The 17,054-nt window shown below is 47.2% G+C and overlaps 2 protein-coding genes across 7 annotated transcripts in view; one reads left to right on the top strand and one right to left on the bottom strand.

Moving 5' to 3' along the window:
- nfkb2 (nuclear factor of kappa light polypeptide gene enhancer in B-cells 2 (p49/p100)) overlaps positions 1-1,977 on the top strand; it is a 17,764-nt gene extending 15,787 nt beyond the window's left edge. For all 3 annotated transcript variants that reach the window (XM_030441891.1, XM_030441892.1, XM_030441893.1), the window contains one exon: positions 1,013-1,977. In XM_030441891.1, coding sequence (XP_030297751.1) covers positions 1,013-1,083 — 71 coding nt within the window. In that variant the 3' untranslated portion in view covers positions 1,084-1,977. The remainder of the gene's footprint in view (positions 1-1,012) is intronic.
- A 2,805-nt stretch (positions 1,978-4,782) lies between these two features.
- The window catches only part of LOC115596635 (uncharacterized), a 41,636-nt gene continuing 29,364 nt past the window's right edge, over positions 4,783-17,054 (bottom strand). For all 4 annotated transcript variants that reach the window (XM_030441881.1, XM_030441880.1, XM_030441879.1 and 1 more), the window contains exons 13-19: positions 13,731-13,774; positions 9,780-9,970; positions 9,520-9,590; positions 9,138-9,295; positions 7,926-8,070; positions 7,650-7,793; positions 4,783-6,909 (exon numbers count right to left, since the gene is read on the bottom strand). In XM_030441881.1, the coding sequence (XP_030297741.1) occupies positions 6,562-6,909; positions 7,650-7,793; positions 7,926-8,070; positions 9,138-9,295; positions 9,520-9,590; positions 9,780-9,970; positions 13,731-13,774 (1,101 nt within the window). In that variant the 3' untranslated portion in view covers positions 4,783-6,561. The remainder of the gene's footprint in view (positions 6,910-7,649; positions 7,794-7,925; positions 8,071-9,137; positions 9,296-9,519; positions 9,591-9,779; positions 9,971-13,730; positions 13,775-17,054) is intronic.

A 17,054-nucleotide genomic window follows, 5' to 3' on the forward strand; every position in this document is an offset into this window, starting at 1 on the left:
GACCGCACGACAACAATACACTGCAGTAAATGGATCCAAATATAAACCGCCACCAAAAAGCCACAAATAATGCTCAGAACAGCACCAAACTTCAGCAACAGTACAAATAGGGTCTCAGCACATAGTCCGGGGCATCTAACCTCCGCTAGCTTACCTGGATTTCTACTGAAAAGCTGACTAAATTTACCACTCTTCTGCAGCAGCTTCCTGTTGACGGGAAGTCCGGACGAGTCGATTACCGAGTGCAGTAGAGTTCCGCGGTTCATGGATGAAAATGTATGATTATGACTCCATGGAAAAGCAATCAAAGTTCATATGTGTCTTACCTGCCAGTTTATAACAGTTATTATCGAGAGCGGACAGGGAAAAGAACGGAATTGAGCATTTCTAACCGCACTCGGTAATCGTCGCGTCGGGACTTCCCCGACCCGGAAGCTGATGGAGGAGAGTTGAACTCTGTTTTTAGCTTCACAATAGAAATCCAGCTAAGCTAGCGGAGGTTAGATGCCCCGGACTATGTGCTGAGACCCTATTTGTACTGTTGCTGAAGTTTGGTGCTGTTCTGAGCATTATTTGTGGCTTTTTGGTGGCGGTTTATATTTGGATCCATTTACTGCAGTGTATTGTTGTCGTGCGGTCGTTTCTGAGGTTGATAAAACTCCGTAAATTAGCGGTCTGCTAACTTGATCTCTCGAGAGGGAGTCTAACACAGTTTCATGGTGATTTAGATCATGGATTAAACTTACACCGGAATATCCCTTTAACTGTCTACACACTGATGTGACGTGTGTGAGCTCATCAGCATTCTGTAGCTTCTCTCCCTTCGTGTCTCTACATGATGTCAGTAAAGTTTCATCAGCATAAAAAAGGTTGTTAGTTCAGTTCTCTTGTTGCTGTGAGGCTTCTTTAGTATCAATAAAGTTTTGTTGTTTTAAACAACATGAGTGCGTTCAGAAGGTTCAGAGTGAAACATCAGCAACACTCACCTGTTCTTATTTTTCTGTCCAATCAGACACCACGGTGGACAGCGGCTTCGGCAGTCAGCCAATGGAGGAGGAGGAGCCGCCTGTGGCCAATCAGTGACGAGCAGGATAAGAAATCACCTGAGTGTCTTGAGGAGCAGAGCGATCCTGCAGGAAGCAGAACTGAAAGGACAGAGGAGTCTGATGTTCACCTGCAGACGAGACCGGGCTGCGTTCAAGACCCAAACACACCGTAAACAGGAAGTCTGGTTCAGCAACCAGTCAGAGTTATTAAAAATGAATGTAGAGACATTTTTCTGTTCTGTGCGGTCTGGAACGCAGCACGTCTCACCTGTGACATCATCAGAGCAGACATGAGTTCAGGTGTTACTCACCTGTGTTTATAAAAACTTTAATGGAGGTGTGTACGGAAGCCCGCTGGTGCCAAGAAGAGAAAACGTGAATGACATAAATAAAGAATACTGTAAGGAACAGTTGTGACGAAGAAACGAGACGGTTTCAACTCAAAGTCAGTAAATATGAATTTAAGTCTGTTAGATTTGGTCGAGCTTAAAACGGTTTCTTTAAAATGATTCTGACAGAAACCGGTTGGAGAATAAATGTTTCAGGGTAATTTGGTCAAAGTTCTGACAATTTTGACTTTTTCAAAAATCTAAATTAGGTCAAAAATACGAGATGTAAAAGGAGAACTTGAGTTTAAGTCACAGCAGAAAAGTGAATGATTTAATTGTTTTTAATCAAATCCATTTAAATGGTCTCTGAGTTGAACTGGATCAGAACCGTGAGCGGGTTGTTCAGGTGTGTGGAGTGTTCTGTTGATCAGGATTCGTCTTCTCTCCGTTACTGTGTGTCTGTGGAGGCTGTGTGTGTTTTTACTAATACTGTGTATTCTTGTAGTTTCTCTTCTTAACAGCCTGAAAATTATTTAATCAGCGTTTCACGACAAACGCTGCTGTTTCTGAACACTTTAATAAAAATGACTCTCAGACTTCAACTTGTTTTAAAATGTTTTTATTTTTGCCTCTAAGCCTTCAGAACATGTTTGTGTTTCACTACGACCAGAACCTCACAGGAAGTGGACAGTATGTACAACCATCGATCGGCGAGCCGGCGGCGAACACTCGGACCGCAGCGAAGCCGAAACAACAAAATACTTTCACAGAAACTAAAATCAGTTTGTGTCGTCGATCGGAGACGATGAACAGAATAAATAAGTGGATCGAACCTCAGAGGAGGTTTCACATCTGACTCGCTCTAAAACATCTAAACCAAAGTGCCCTAACACGCAGCGAGCGCTAGCCGGGCGTTAGCCGGGTGCTAGCCAGGCGTTAGCCCGACTACAATATGGCTTCTCAATGTGAACTTTATTTACAAGGTTGGACACAGACGCAGAGCTGGAAGCGGCTTGAGACGAGTTCATCCTACGCTGCTTTACATTGCACAGTGCGACACAAACACCCGAAATACACAAGTGTTACTGGATACTTGAGGAGTAAATACGACCCGACGGGTCAAAAACAGCAGCAGGAGTTTAATCTGAACCAACAGGTTCCTCCTGCATCAACCAGCATGTCCATGTTAGTCTGATGAAGATGAAGAAGATGAAGGACGTCTGATCGTCACGTCACTGCTGGATAATTAACAACAGAGGTGATGACGGGAACGTCAAAGGTACCGAAGAGTCCAGTTACAGCAGGATGTTAAAGGTTGATCGTCCAGTGACAGAAGAGAACTGCAGCCAATCAGAGGCTGAATCAGGACCACCTGAAGGTGAAGCAGATGGATGATGGGAGCTGAAGTTCCATCGTAGCTTTAAGATTCAAAAAAGCTTCATCATCTCAGTCCGACCGCCTCAAAACCATCGACTGTAAAAACCGATGACAGATCCACAGAACCAAAGAACCAGAGGACAGAACCAGAGAACAGAACCAGAGAACAGAACCAGAGGACAGAACCAGAGAACAGAACCAGAGAACAGAACCAGAGGACAGAACCAGAGAACAGAACCAGAGAACAGAACCAGAGGACAGAACCAGAGGACAGAACCAGAGAACAGAACCAGAGAACAGAACCAGAGGACAGAACCAGAGAACAGAACCAGAGAACAGAACCAGAGGACAGAACCAGAGGACAGCTGAGAACATGGTGCCACAGATTATTATTGGAGCACTTTGTTCGAGACGGAACAGAAATCAGAACTCTTCGGTTCTGTTGTTGCTCACATGGTATCAGAGTCGCGACGCGTCTGGAGGGGAAATGTTTTCACTTCCTGTCGTTAAACTTTGTTTTATTAAAGATTCATAAAGCAAAATTCAGCCTCATCCTTTAAATCATTTTGAAGTGAAAATGTTAATTTTAGACTCTTCATCAGATTTTCCTGACCCGTTTATTTATTTATTAACTGTATATTTGAGACAGTGTGACTCTTTGTTTCGTCTCACAGGAGCAACACAGCGTTCTGAGCCAGGTTAAAGACGCCATGTTTCTCCGTTAGTCTCCAGCAGCAGGGACACATTCTAACTGTCCTCTGATTGGACCAATCAGCTGGAGTCTCGACTACGTCACTGAACTGCTGATGGTTGGCGCCATTTTCCTCTGCGACACAACGAGCTGACAGAAGAGAGAAAGGAACCACGTGATGAGTCTGCAGGTGGACCACAGGTGAGAACGAGGACCAGACGTCCTCCAGCTCACAGACAGCAAGGCCTGATGGGAAATGAAGTCTGATGAGTTTGTTCTGAGTGTGAAACACCTGAACTGACTCGAAACAAAGCACCTCTTCTCTTACTGGGCTCCACCTGACCGATCCAAACCAGTTCTGACCTCCATGATGGACGTGACAGCACAGACCCGGCTGCAGAACACGAGCTCTGAGGAGGACGGAGATCCAGATCCAGACCGGCGGTGTGAAGTGAAGGTGAGACAGACGCTCTGTTACCTGTGAGGTGTGACGTCTGTTCAGCCTCTGACAGAAACAGCTTCACTCAAGCTTCTGTTTGTCTCGGAGTGTTTCCTGTTCTGCAGGAACCGGCTGTACCGCCGGTTCTGGAGGATTACAGTCCAGTTTGTTCTCGGCTGCCATCGATCAAAAGATTCAACCAGCACAGACGGTTAAATAAAAACGTTTCCTGCTGCAGGATTCAAATCTTCACCTTTTCCTTCAGCGTTTGTCTGAACAGATCGTCTAAATCAAAAAGCTTCCAGCTGACAGAAACATGAAAGTTCTGTTTCTGGAGAACAGAATGAATCTGGACTCTTTGAGGCGGATTGTTCCTTTAACTCAGAGCAGCTCAGACGCTCTGCTGCCGCCTGCTGGTCGAGTCCGGCGCTGCGCCTGTTTTCATGAAGCTGCTTCTGTTCAGATTCACATCAACATTATTCACCATCATCAACACAGCAGAGCGTCTGAGCACAGAGCCGTCAGAGGTGATGTCATCAGTCACGTCACTGACGCCCAGCTGTCACAGTACGGAGGCCCGCAGCGGCCAAAATACAGCAGGAGCAACTCAACACTGAGCGGTGGAGACGAGTCAGGAAGTTCCATCTGTCAGCTCGCTTCTGCACGACAGAGAATAAATAATATTGTTTTTATTATTATTATTATTATTATTATTATTACTATTATTATTATTATAACAATACATTTGTTCCTTTTGTCTTTTGCTCTCTGGAGAAAACAGAAAAGAAAATCAAGAATGATTTTTTGGCCACTTTGACTCTGAAATGTTCTGAATGTTTTTCACACTGTTGGAATGTAACTGAGTACATTTACTCGAGTACTGTCTCACTCATACTTCACTCCACTACATCCTTTTAAGTTTATTTAAGTTACTTTGCAGATTCAGATTATTAAAACTAAATATAATCAAATGATGAGTTACTAATTATTATTACTGATTAAGCCGCCAGCTGCAACATTAATGCATCAACAATAATAATAATAATCCACTCTTCATACTGAGTACAGGTACTTTTACTTTTGGTCCATGTCGGTGTGAATACTTCCGTCACACTTTGGTAGAAGTATTTTTACTCTGTGGTTTTACTTCCTGTATATCTACATGTGTGTTGTGACGTGGCACTGCGGCGCCCTCGAGTGGCCGCGACAACAAACTGCATGAAGTGTTCAGAGACGCTGCAGCGTCAGAGACTCTGAGAGGATTCTGCTCCGTCATTTCTTCAACTCGACGGCTGAAGTGAAACATGTTTCTGATTTCATCAGATTAATAAACAGACGATCGAACTGTGATCGATAAACATGTGATCAATCAGGAAACAGGAACGTTAAGTAGAGAAGAACACTCTGATATGTTTCATCCTGGAGGCCGATCAGGACGCGTGAAGAGAAACGGACGGATTCAAACAGCTTTTAGTTTCCAGCATCAAGAGAGAAACTCTGGAAGTTCATCAGGGACAAAACTACAGATGGAGAACCAGCAGGAGTCCATCAGACACACCAAACTGTTTCACACTTAAACTTTAAATCGCTTTTTAAGTTGATTTTTCTTTTGATATTTAAAATGAGTTGATGTCTCGTTGTGTGTTTTTGTGTTATTAATAAAACAGTCGGCAGCTTCAGTGTTCACTGAGAGGCGCCCAACATCTTTATCTTCAGTTACTGATGTTGTTCAAATGTCTGATAAAAAATAATCACTGTTCTGAACGTCGTCAGAGAGTCTGAGACATTCAGCTCTCAGTAGTTTAGTGTCGCTGATGAAAAACCAGACATGAATAAACAAACTGCAGTGACACTTCGATCAGCCTCCATCCAGCATGTTCACACACACACACACACACACACACACGCACACACACACACACACACACACACACTCTCTCTCTGGCTCTCAGGGAGCTGTGGAGGAGGAGGTATTGTGTTCCCGTCTGTTTGTGTGTCTGTTGGTTGGTATGTTTGGCCGGGGGAGTCCTGACTCCAGAGTCTCACCCCCCCGCCCTCCCTCCTCTCCTCCCCGTTTGCTCCCTCGGTTGCCGCGGCAACAGTCCCACGCTCTCTGTCCGTCATATGTGGTCGGCATGGCAACCTGCTCCCCCGTTAGTTGCTAGGAGAAGCAGAGCGGCGGCGGTGCTGGAGGTCAGTGTTTGTCGCTCAGAGAGGAATCAAACCAAAGAAGCTACAAACTGTTTGATCGGCTCCGGCGCCGTCGGTACAACACTAAAGTCCACAAGTCCCTGACATGAAGATCTGACAGGAAATAAAGCTTTTACTCTGAAAGTCACCAGCTGTGTTTACTGTCTGACCGGCTGAAGTGGACGTTTGGACGAGACATGAACTCTGACAGCTGATTGGTTGTCTTCAGGTGACACTTTTCAAACCGTAGCAGTGTTTCCTGAAAGTGTCGACGTGTGGAAAAAAAACGCTCCACTCGTCGGTTCAGCCGTCCTCCTTCGTGACGAGCGTCTCCTCTCCCACCGACCTCGAATGTGTCGGTGGAGGACAATCCCCTCAGCCAATCAGAATGTGACTGAGGTGTAACAGAAAAGGTGTAAAGGAGGATGTCGGGCTGCGGCCCGCGACGCTTCATGTCCGTCTCCGTCCACATCCTTTAATAGAAGCTGATTACGGCGCCTCTTCCTGTTTGCTGCTCTGTTTCTGCAGCTCTGGTTGCTGGTTGTTCCCGCCGCCGCCGCCGCCGCCGCCACCGCCGTTCTTCTTCTTGCTTGCCTCTTTGCTGCTGCCACCGGTCTTAGAGGTCGAGGACGAAGAGGACGTGACCTTTAAGCTTTTTGACATCTTTGTCCCACGAGTCTTCTCCTTGCTGCCGGTGTCCTGAGGCAGCGTGGGGCTGGAGTGCGCCCTCTGCAGGCCGCCGTCGTCAAACAGCCGCGCCTCGAAGGCCGCCAGGTCCTCGTCTCCGCTCGACAGTTTGGCCCGAAGCAGCATGGCGTACGTACCGTACCGGGTTTTCTGTAGAGGAAGAGGCAGCGGTTAATGTCCGACATAAAAATACTTTCAAACAAGTCAAAGTTCAGGAGACTAATTTTATTATTCTGATGTGAACAATGACCTTCTCCTGCTTCACTAGAGAATTTGTTTTTACGAGAGGACTTGAACTCATCGTGTCTGTTTTCATTCTGACTGAAGACAGAAAATGTTTCAGGTTATTGATCCACGTCGCTTCACACTGAAACATCAGCACACACACACACACACACACACACACACACACACACACACACACACACGAGAGCAGACAGCAAACAGCAGACTGGTCCTTTAACTGAGCACCATGTTCCGACACCTGACTGTGTGTGTGTGTGTGTGTATGTGTGTGTGTGTGTGTGTGTGTGTGTGTTTGTGTGTGTGTGTATGTGTGTGTGTGTGTGTGTGTGTGTGTGTGTGTGTGTGTGACTGCAGCCTGTTTGACACCACACACACACACACACACATACACACACACATACACACACACACACACACACACACAGTTGGATGAGGACGAGCAGAAGGATCAGAACATCAGAACTGATTGAGTCCGTCTGTGATGTAAAGTGTCTGATTTGCGTCTGAAGGTTTTGTGGGAACCAGAACATTTAGTGGACCGGTGAGAACATCAAGTCTTCCTCGGGAGAGTTCAGCACTGAGCTCAGCGTCGGGGGAACGAGGATCGACAGTTTGGGACGTAACAACATTGTAAACTCTCTCACCTCGAACTCCAGGTACTCCTGTCGGAGTTTATGCTCCTCCAGCTCGCGACCTTTCACCTTCCGGTCCGGCGTGGAGGCCGTGAGGTCGGCCAGCTCGGAGGAAACCGCCCTGAAGCGGGTCTCGTGAGATTTGACCTGCTCCTCCTGTCGAGACAGACGATCAAAGGAAAGTCTGAGATGAACTCAGTGTGAAGGAAACAATCATCATCAATCTGAGAACCATCCACTGAAACACGGACTGGTTCTGGTTTCACACGTGCAGATGACTTCAGGTACCTGGGTCAGTTTGGTGTTGGATCCCGGCAGCAGAGGACGGCTGAATCTCTTCTGAGAGCCGATGGCCGCCGGGAACGGAGGAGCTGAAAACATGGCCGCCACCACGTTGATGCGCGTGATCCACGACTGCATCTGTTCTGCGTTCCTACAGGAAGAGACGAGGGACAACAAGACGTGACCGACTGACACCAGCTCGTGGCCTAACATTGCCGTGGAGACCGACTGCAGTGAGACTGTACGTTACTTCAGCTTTACATTAACAATCACTTCCTGTTTGTACTGTAACCATGACATCAGCCACCAGGTCACAGTGCAGGGCCACCGGATCCAAAATGGATCAAGAAAATATTGATCAGTGATTAAAACTATCTGACAGCTCAGAGCAAAGACACACAGACAGCAGGTGAGACAGACAGACAGACAGCAGGTGAGACAGAGAGAGAGACAGACAGCAGGTGAGACAGACAGACAGCAGGTGAGACAGACAGACAGCAGGTGAGACAGAGAGAGAGACAGACAGCAGGTGAGACAGACAGACAGCAGGTGAGACAGACAGACAGCAGGTGAGACAGAGAGAGAGACAGACAGCAGGTGAGACAGACAGACAGCAGGTGAGACAGACAGACAGACAGCAGGTGAGACAGAGAGAGAGACAGACAGCAGGTGAGACAGAGAGACAGCAGGTGAGACAGACAGCCAGCAGGTGAGACAGAGAGACAGCAGGTGAGACAGACAGACAGACAGCAGGTGAGACAGAGAGAGAGACAGCAGGTGAGACAGACAGCCAGCAGGTGAGACAGACAGCCAGCAGGTGAGACAGAGAGAGAGACAGCAGGTGAGACAGACAGCCAGCAGGTGAGACAGAGAGACAGCAGGTGAGACAGACAGACAGACAGCAGGTGAGACAGACAGACAGCAGGTGAGACAGACAGCCAGCAGGTGAGACAGACAGACAGACAGCAGGTGAGACAGACAGCCAGCAGGTGAGACAGACAGACAGCAGGTGAGACAGACAGCCAGCAGGTGAGACAGACAGCCAGCAGGTGAGACAGACAGCAGGTGAGACAGAGAGAGAGACAGCCAGCAGGTGAGACAGCCAGCAGGTGAGACAGACAGACAGCAGGTGAGACAGACAGCAGGTGAGACAGACAGCAGGTGAGACAGACAGACAGCAGGTGAGACAGAGAGACAGCCGTCTGCGTGGGCTCTTACGGGGCCTGGAACAGGAACACCCTCCAGTCGGCGGTCCTCAGGTAGAACACGTTGGGTCTCTTGCTGTAGTCGGCGGCTCTCATGGCGAGCGAGTGATGGATGGACACGGCGTTCTTCACGTCCTCCTCCGTCAGGTCTCGTTCTGCACGGTACTCATCCTGTCAGCCAATAAAACAGCAGCATCGTATCAGCAGCCAATCAGGTTTCCTCATGATGAGATCAAAATCATTAACATATTGAGCTCTGGGTCTGGTTCTGGTTCTGAACGACAGAATATGAAAACGGTTGTGAGTGTAGAAGTGGTGTCAGGTGAAACTCAGAAACAGACTCTGTATGTGTGGCAGACAGCGAGGCTGCTGGGAAATGTAGTCCAGGTGTTTACCTTCTGCAGGTAGAGCACCAGACCTTTCAGCATGGCGTAGAACGACTTCCACCCCCTCTTACCCCGAGGAGCTGGGGGGAGCAAAGCATCATGGGAGATTAAACGTTACAATTGCAGGCAAGACATCAAGTCAGACTTCAATTTACATCATAACAATTCTGATCTAAATTATATATGAAAGGAAAAGAACCAGTGGAATTATTGTTATCATTTTTATAAATACATCAACAAGTAGAAGAAGAAGAAGAAGAAGAACATACTTCTCTTCCCGTCCGGGTCGGCGTGGACTTTGCGGACCAGGAAGCCGCTCTTGTAGAGCTCGCCGTCGGCCTGATGGGCGACGCCCACCAGAGGGTTTCCTCCACTCCCGAGCCGTTTCATGGTGTGGGAGGCGGAGTCTGTTCGGACGTCAGCCAGCTCCGACATGGACTTCCTCAACTCCTCTTCATCACTGAGGAAGATGGAGGAGAGAAGATCAGTGAAACTGTCTTCAATGAGATTTCTTCTTCTTCACCTCGTCTGTGGTCCAGTTTCTTCTTCGTGTGTTTGTTTTGGTTTTTTGTCTCGGTCACGTTTCAACTAAATATTCACACAATAATCAGATCGAAGGATTTAATGAGATGAGACGGTTTTGTTACACTGTAACACATTTAACACACAAACATTTAATTTTATGATAATTTTCAACCTTTTTAAAGCTCAAATCTAAAAGTGTGAACAAGCTCGACCACATGTGGAGGCTGTAAATCTGGTCTGAGATCAGTTAGTGATGAGTTCTCTCCTGCAGACTGAGATCACAGCAGACGAGCTGATGGAGACATCTTTATATCATCAGGAGGAGGAGAGGAGGACTTTATATCATCAGGAGGAGAGGAGGACTTTATATCATCAGGAGAAGGAGAGGAGGACTTTATATCATCAGGAGGAGGAGAGGATGACTTTATATCATCAGGAGGAGAGGAGGACTTTATATCCTCAGGAGGAGGAGAGGAGGACTTTATATCATCAGGAGGAGGAGAGGAGGACTTTATATCATCAGGAGGAGGAGAGGAGGACTTTATATCATCAGGAGGAGGAGAGGAGGACTTTATATCATCAGGAGGAGGAGAGGAGGACTTTATATCATCAGGAGGAGGAGAGGAGGACTTTATATCATCAGGAGGAGGAGAGGAGGACTTTATATCCTCAGGAGGAGGAGAGGAGGACTTTATATCCTCAGGAGGAGGAGAGGAGGACTTTATATCATCAGGAGGAGGAGAGGAGGACTTTATATCATCAGGAGGAGGAGAGGAGGACTTTATATCATCAGGAGGAGGAGAGGAGGACTTTATATCATCAGGAGGAGGAGAGGAGGACTTTATATCATCAGGAGGAGGAGAGGAGGACTTTATATCATCAGGAGGAGGAGAGGAGGACTTTATATCATCAGGAGGAGGAGAGGAGGACTTTATATCATCAGGAGGAGGAGAGGAGGACTTTATATCCTCAGGAGGAGGAGAGGAGGACTTTATATCATCAGGAGGAGGAGAGGAGGACTTTATATCATCAGGAGGAGGAGAGGAGGACTTTATATCATCAGGAGGAGGAGAGGAGGACTTTATATCATCAGGAGGAGGAGAGGAGGACTTTATATCATCAGGAGGAGGAGAGGAGGACTTTATATCATCAGGAGGAGGAGAGGAGGACTTTATATCATCAGGAGGAGAGGAGGACTTTATATCATCAGGAGGAGGAGAGGAGGACTTTATATCATCAGGAGGAGAGGAGGACTTTATATCATCAGGAGGAGGAGAGGAGGACTTTATATCATCAGGAGGAGGAGAGGAGGACTTTATATCATCAGGAGGAGGAGAGGAGGACTTTATATCATCAGGAGGAGGAGAGGAGGACTTTATATCATCAGGAGGAGGAGAGGAGGACTTTATATCATCAGGAGGAGGAGAGGAGGACTTTATATCATCAGGAGGAGGAGAGGAGGACTTTATATCATCAGGAGGAGGAGAGGAGGACTTTATATCCTCAGGAGGAGGAGAGGAGGACTTTATATCATCAGGAGGAGGAGAGGAGGACTTTATATCATCAGGAGGAGGAGAGGACTTTATATCATCAGGAGGAGGAGAGGAGGACTTTATATCATCAGGAGGAGGAGAGGACTTTATATCATCAGGAGGAGGAGAGGAGGACTTTATATCATCAGGAGGAGAGGAGGACTTTATATCATCAGGAGGAGAGGAGGACTTTATATCCTCAGGAGGAGGAGAGGAGGACTTTATATCATCAGGAGGAGGAGAGGAGGACTTTATATCATCAGGAGGAGGAGAGGAGGACTTTATATCATCAGGAGGAGGAGAGGAGGACTTTATATCATCAGGAGGAGGAGAGGAGGACTTTATATCATCAGGAGGAGGAGAGGAGGACTTTATATCATCAGGAGGAGAGGAGGACTTTATATCCTCAGGAGGAGGAGAGGAGGACTTTATATCATCAGGAGGAGGAGAGGAGGACTTTATATCATCAGGAGGAGGAGAGGAGGACTTTATATCATCAGGAGGAGGAGAGGAGGACTTTATATCATCAGGAGGAGAGGAGGACTTTATATCATCAGGAGGAGAGGAGGACTTTATATCATCAGGAGGAGGAGAGGAGGACTTTATATCATCAGGAGGAGGAGAGGAGGACTTTATATCATCAGGAGGAGGAGAGGAGGACTTTATATCATCAGGAGGAGAGGAGGACTTTATATCATCAGGAGGAGAGGAGGACTTTTATATCATCAGGAGGAGGAGAGGAGGACTTTATATCATCAGGAGGAGGAGAGGAGGACTTTATATCATCAGGAGGAGGAGAGGAGGACTTTATATCATCAGGAGGAGGAGAGGAGGACTTTATATCATCAGGAGGAGGAGAGGAGGACTTTATATCATCAGGAGGAGGAGAGGAGGACTTTATATCATCAGGAGGAGGAGAGGAGGACTTTATATCATCAGGAGGAGGAGAGGAGGACTTTATATCATCAGGAGGAGAGGAGGACTTTATATCATCAGGAGGAGAGGAGGACTTTATATCATCAGGAGGAGGAGAGGAGGACTTTATATCATCAGGAGGAGGAGAGGAGGACTTTATATCATCAGGAGGAGAGGAGGACTTTATGTCATCAGGAGGAGGAGAGGAGGACTTTATGTCATCAGGAGGAGGAGAGGAGGACTTTATGTCATCAGGAGGAGGAGAGGAGGACTTTATATCATCAGGAGGAGAGGAGGACTTTATGTCATCAGGAGGAGAGGAGGACTTTATGTCATCAGGAGGAGGAGAGGAGGACTTTATATCATCAGGAGGAGGAGAGGAGGACTTTATATCATCAGGAGGAGGAGAGGAGGACTTTATATCATCAGGAGGAGAGGAGGACTTTATATCATCAGGAGGAGGAGAGGAGGACTTTATGTCATCAGGAGGAGGAGAGGAGGACTTTATGTCATCAGGAGGAGGAGAGGAGGACTTTATGTCATCAGGAGGAGGAGAGGAGGACTTTATATCATCAGGAGGAGAGGAGGACTTTATGTCATCAGGAGGAGGAGAGGAGGACTTTATATCATCAGGAGGAGAGGAGGACTTTATATCATCAGGAGGAGAGGAGGACTTTATATCATCAGGAGGAGGAGAGGAGGACTTTATATCATCAGGAGGAGAGGAGGACTTTATATCATCAGGAGGAGGAGAGGAGGACTTTATATCATCAGGAGGAGGAGGAGGACTTTATATCATCAGGAGGAGGAGGACTGGGTTCACAGGTTTGTGGTGAACTGCTCCTTTAACTCGTCACCTGGATGAACTCGTCTGTCTCTTATTTTCTCTCCTCATTTAACCAGCGAGCTGAACAGAAGCTGAACACACGAGGGAGGACAGCCGCTAAATACATACAAGACGCGTGCGTGTGTGTGTCTGTGTGTGTGTGCGTGTGTGTGTCTGTGTGTGTGTGTGTGTGTGTGTGTGTGTGTGTCCACAGTCAAGCATGGGCGTTGGGATGCTGACCTGTAATTACAGTGAGGGAAAGAACGCAGGGAGCGGTTACCATGGCAACAGAGGCTTAAATATGAGAGTTAGGGCAGCAGCGACACACACAAAAGGAAACACACAGAAGGTGTGTGTGTGTGTGTGTGTGTGTGTGTGTGTGTGTGTGTGTGTGTGTGTGTGTGTTGAAGGTTCAGACTCACATGGTCCACTGGAGCTTCTCGTTCTTGATGGAGCTGTACAGAGTCTGCAGAGACACAACACACACACACACTGTTAGACATACAGACAGAGTGTGTGTGTGTGTGTGTGTGTGTGTGTGTGTGTGTGTGTGTGTGTGTGTGTGTGTGTGTGATCCTTGGCTTTGTGTCGACAGTAACAGTTTAATCTGCAGATATGAAACATAAACACAGATGAATTTTTCAGTTGATGTCACCGTTTATCAGACAACATGAAACAGGGTCAGTGTCTGTGTGTGTGTGTGTGTGTGCGTGTGTGTGTGTGTGCGTGTGTGAGCGTGTGTGCGTGTGTGTGTGTGCATGTGTGTGTGTGTGCGTGTGTGTGTGTGTGAGCATGTGTGTGTATGAGCGTGTGTGTGCGTGTGTGCGTGTGTGTGTGTGTGTGTGCATGTGTGTGTGTGTGCGTGTGTGTGTGTGTGTGTGCGCGCGCGTGTGCGTGTGTGAGCGTGTGTGCGTGTGTGTGTGTGTGTGTGCATGTGTGTGTGTGTGTGCATGTGTGTGTGTGTGTATGAGCGTGTGTGTGCGTGTGTGTGTGTGCGTGTGACCTGTTTATCATCAGACATTTACATGTTATTTGATTGTTTCCTTCTGGGCTTGGAGATAAAAGACTGGCTCAGTTATTAAAGACAACAAACACTCAGTTCAGTCAGATTATTTTAAATGTTTCTTGCAGGAGATTAAAGTTTCTTTCTTCTACCAAACAAATGAAGAAGAACTCAAAGACCCTCTTTTAAATGTTTTTAACAGTAGGAAGAGAATCATGAATCAACTAATCAGTTCAGAACTACGAATCAAAGAAATAAAGATGAAACACCTTCCAGTCAATCACCATCAAACATCCTGAGCTGTTTGACTTCAGGTAAAGGTGTTGCTGTAGAACCGCTGCAGACCTGCAGGGGGCAGCGTCAGCAGAGCAGTGCTGCACACCTGAACGCAGTTTGAATGAAGTCAGTTTAACGAGGTGTTAACAAGCCAATTAAACTCAAAGAGTTCAGTCAAAGAGAGACTTTAATTTAGATTTAAAATATTCCTTTCTAGACATATTGTGAGTTTATTTTGTTGATTTATTAAATCAGTGAAACTTTTAAAGTTTCAACACGTGTCGACTGAACAAGGTCGTTGTCTCTCGCTCTGTCTGCACCTGAGGAAGTCTTTCTCTATATCAGATCTGAAGGATCACAAACGTCTCGTGTTCACCTGAAGTGATCTAAACGCTGCTGTTCTGTGGGAGGCTGTGTGCTGCGGCGCCCTCCTGTGTTCACAAAGTGAATTTAAATAACATTGGATCATAAATATCTCCGGGCTCTACCTTCTTCTTGCGGCTCTGCCGGTGCTGCTGTGCGTCCTGGGTTTTTCCCAGCAGGTCGGGGAACGCCAGCGGCTTCAGGGAGCGAGAGCGCGGGGTTCTGGGATACCTGAACGGGTCGGTGTCCCGAGAGTCCCGCCCACTCCGCACCGAGCACAGCGAGCGCGACCGCATGCGGCCCGACGAGTGGATGCTGTTAACGCCGATCATGTTGGTGAGGTCAGAGTTCAGAGTGATGACAGTCTGTGTGATGAAACCGAGCGACCCAGGCAGAGAGAGCGCCTTTCAACGGGCAGCGGAAAGAAAACCAAAAGAGTCCAAACACGGATCTGAGCGGAGAGGAGACGACCTCCAGACGACCTCCAGCTGCGACGGTTCACAGGTACGAACTGTCGAGTCCAGTTTGATTCTGCAGAATTTCAGATGAGACCTGGAAACTGATCTGACTCCACTTTGACAACTCTTTATTTTAGGTTCTGGTTCAGGTTCTGGTTCAGCTCTGAGAGCCTTTCAAAAATAAAATGAAGGTGTTTTCAAAATAAAAGCTGAAGTCTACTGCTGAGCAGACTGAGCCGGGCTGTTTGAGCCCGATGGTCCTCAGAGGAGCTCAGCCTGCTGCATTATGGATCGTCTCTATTCATTATGCATAAAAACACAGCAGCGATTCCTCCGGCTCATCGTCCTGCAGGCTGACAGCCGGCCGCTCGCGCTCTCAGGTGTTCAGAGCCAAAACCACAGAAACACAAAGACGCTGCCAACAAACTGATGATCACTGAGACTCAACCTGCTGCAACATTCAGCAGCTCAGAGACGTTTTACAACCAAACATTCATCTTCAGGAAACTGAAACAAGATTCTGTTGATTCAACGGAGACAATGAGGGAAGAAAATCTGAATTATTTTAGTGATTAATCATAAAATCTTTCATCTTCCATCAACAACATGAAGATTCTCCGATATTAAAACTGTAAATCTGTTTTTATCGGATTCATTTGTATAATTTACATGAAGAACACAAACGACTGTCGTCACACAAACTAAATGTTTCAGTTTTTTACAGAAAACTGATTCAAATTATTATTAATTCTGTTGTCAAAGTCAAGTCAGCTCCTACTTCCTGTTCTCGTCTCATTAAACAACTCTGAGAGCGTCACATCAACACACACTCCAAACTGTGTGTGTGTGTGTGTGTGTTAATCTGTCAGTAGAAGCAGTGATGCAGAATTCATCAGCTCACTCCTGCAGCTCAAACATTCAGCCCAAAAACATCCAGACCACTCTGAGCTCCTCTTCTTCTTCTTCTTCTGCTTCTTCTTCTTCTCCTGGTCTATCAGTCGTCCAACATGTGTGAGTCTGTTGTCAGACAAGCTGTTGAACGCAGCCTCCTGATGCAGCGGCGGCGGAGGAGAATCCCTGGACTGCAAATAAAGCTGCGTGACGGAGGAAACACATCAGCAGCACCGGCAGCTCGCTCTCACATCCAAAACATTCACCAAAAAAAGAGAAGAAGAAGAGAAGAAGGACAGGGAGGCTGGGCGAGCGAGCACACCCACACATGTAGACAGAGAGAGAGAGAGAGCACCCCAAAACTGACGTCAGCTTCCTCCTGAGACGCCACCAGCAGCCTCGGCTCAGGATGGAGGGATGATGGGTGGAGGTGGGGAGGAGACAGAGGGATGGGCTGAGGTGAGACAGAGGAGAGTTTCTCCTGTTGCACTCTGGGAAAAAAAAGACAAAAAGGGAGAGAGAGAATCCCTCCTTCCTCCTCCTCAGATGTTGATCTGGTAGTCCTCCAACTTCACTCCCACCCTTCTTCTTCTTCCTCTTCCTCTTCTTCTTCTTCTTCTTCTTCTTCTCCTCAGCTTGTTGTCGTCTTCGTCCTGCAGGAGAATCCCTCCGTCAGGTGAGCTCACTCCTCCTCTTCCTCCTCTTCGTCTTTCTTCTTCTCCTCCTCTCTGCTGAGAACTGTTGAGGAGTGTTGC

Source organism: Sparus aurata, chromosome 15, assembly GCF_900880675.1.
Source record: "Sparus aurata chromosome 15, fSpaAur1.1, whole genome shotgun sequence".
Classification (NCBI taxonomy): domain Eukaryota; kingdom Metazoa; phylum Chordata; class Actinopteri; order Spariformes; family Sparidae; genus Sparus; species Sparus aurata.